Below are 1,743 nucleotides of genomic sequence, written 5' to 3'. Positions count from 1 at the left end.
CAGCTTTATGTTTTAGATGACAACCTAGATGGGACAGAAGAATAGGTCTGATAGTATGATCTCTAAGGCCATAAATTAAAGAACTCAAACACTTGGGGAATAAAATTATTAATACATAAAGAAATTTGTGTAATCGTAGAAATACTACAGTTTGAACTATTTTTATAAGAGCTATAAGCATTGGGTTGTAAATAGTTGAAGACAAACTGAGGCATAATTGCACCAAATGTAGCACCAATGTATTACGAGCCTTCAAGGCTGAAGCTTTTCCTGTAGAWGCTGACCTGGCTGCCATTATTACACCAACATAGGAAGAAATGATTACAATGGCTGCTGAAACAAAAAGAAAACCAGTGAAAGCATTATCATACATTTTAGACCTGGATCCAAGTAGCATTGTGATTTCAGAACACAAATCTCTCATTTGTAGACTATCTAGGTCTTCAAAAGGAAAATCTAACAGCAAAATGACACGAAAAATATTATGTAAAGAACTCAAAGTCCAAACTGCAATAATTGCYAGTCTYGTGTTTCTGATGGTGACGATCATAGCATGTCTCAAAGGGAGGCAGACAGCTACACACCGCTCTAGAGACATCACCATCAGCGTTAGAGGAGAGATTACATTTGTGATATTTGCAAAAACAGTTAGCATGCCACAAACCGGATATGTTAGTGTAATTCTACAAACAGAAAGTAGAAACAGAACTTGACATACTGCTAACTGTGCAGTATCTGCTATTAGGAGGTTAAACAGGAGAATATACCGACAGGTGTCACGAAAAACAGATTTACTCCTYAAAGTGAACAAAATGGTTCCATTAATGAAGAGAAACACACAGGATGGGATTGTGGACAGAGTGAAAGTGGTCATTCTTTCCAATAACCCAACATCGTCAAACTCAATAGAAATGTTAGACCGAGGCAGAGAGACAAAAGACATTTTGCAGAATATTTAAAATGAGTTGAAAATCAATCTGAAAATGTTTTCATATTCCAGTTCTTACAAAAWATKTACTCTCCAAAAACCCTTCAAAAAACTTCAGCTATCCAGGTACCCTGCTGCTAAATGCATGTTAGCATCTCCAAGTGGGGAAATCTTGCTCTGTGGTGTTTCCTTTGCCTCACTGTTTATTTATGTACTCTGTACTCATTTGAYTCTCACTTAATGCATCACATGGCAAAATGTCATCAGATTAGTAACAWGGTGATGCAATCCTCCYCTTTATTTTACAYTGAACCRTGTTTATTTTTTTCTATTTACAGTAAATGCCATGGTGTAAAATGGAATATATTTGCATTTAGTATTCAATGYACTYTGTCCAGACCCAATACTTTTGACTATATGTTGTGKGACATTTTAGGACTATTTTAATGCCAGTMGGATATGTTGAAACATGAAGCCAGTTTTTCTCTAATCAACATCTTATTTCCTCACAAATCTGATTTTGAGATTTCAATATTTCTTTATTGCTTGGTTTTACGGTAACACTTTGACGGGGTGTGCATACAAMTGACATGACACTCATAAACGTGACAGGACCTGTAACGAACATGAATTAATCTTTATTAATGTCTGTTGTCACGAAGTGTCATTCGGTAAATAATGACACTTTTAATGCAAAGTTGGCACTTTTAATGGACTTTCAAGGCAACTTTTAGAGCAAATTTGCATTAAGTGTCATTATTTACCAAATGACTTCATGACAACAGTCATAGACATTCATAAAGACTCCTTCATAT

The 1,743-nt window shown here is 35.6% G+C and overlaps 1 protein-coding gene across 1 annotated transcript in view; it reads right to left on the bottom strand.

Annotated features, from left to right (window-relative positions):
* Window positions 1-1,084, bottom strand: part of LOC103459928 (olfactory receptor 4K2-like) — a 2,165-nt gene extending 1,081 nt beyond the window's left edge. Inside the window, exon 1 of the mRNA XM_017303016.1 lies at window positions 5-1,084. Within this exon, the coding sequence (XP_017158505.1) occupies window positions 5-943 (939 nt within the window). The 5' untranslated portion in view covers window positions 944-1,084. The remainder of the gene's footprint in view (window positions 1-4) is intronic.
* Window positions 1,085-1,743: the final 659 nt, after the last annotated feature.

This window comes from Poecilia reticulata, unplaced genomic scaffold, assembly GCF_000633615.1.
Source record: "Poecilia reticulata strain Guanapo unplaced genomic scaffold, Guppy_female_1.0+MT scaffold_131, whole genome shotgun sequence".
In the NCBI taxonomy this organism is placed as follows: domain Eukaryota; kingdom Metazoa; phylum Chordata; class Actinopteri; order Cyprinodontiformes; family Poeciliidae; genus Poecilia; species Poecilia reticulata.
This window is presented reverse-complemented; position numbering and strand designations above follow the sequence as displayed.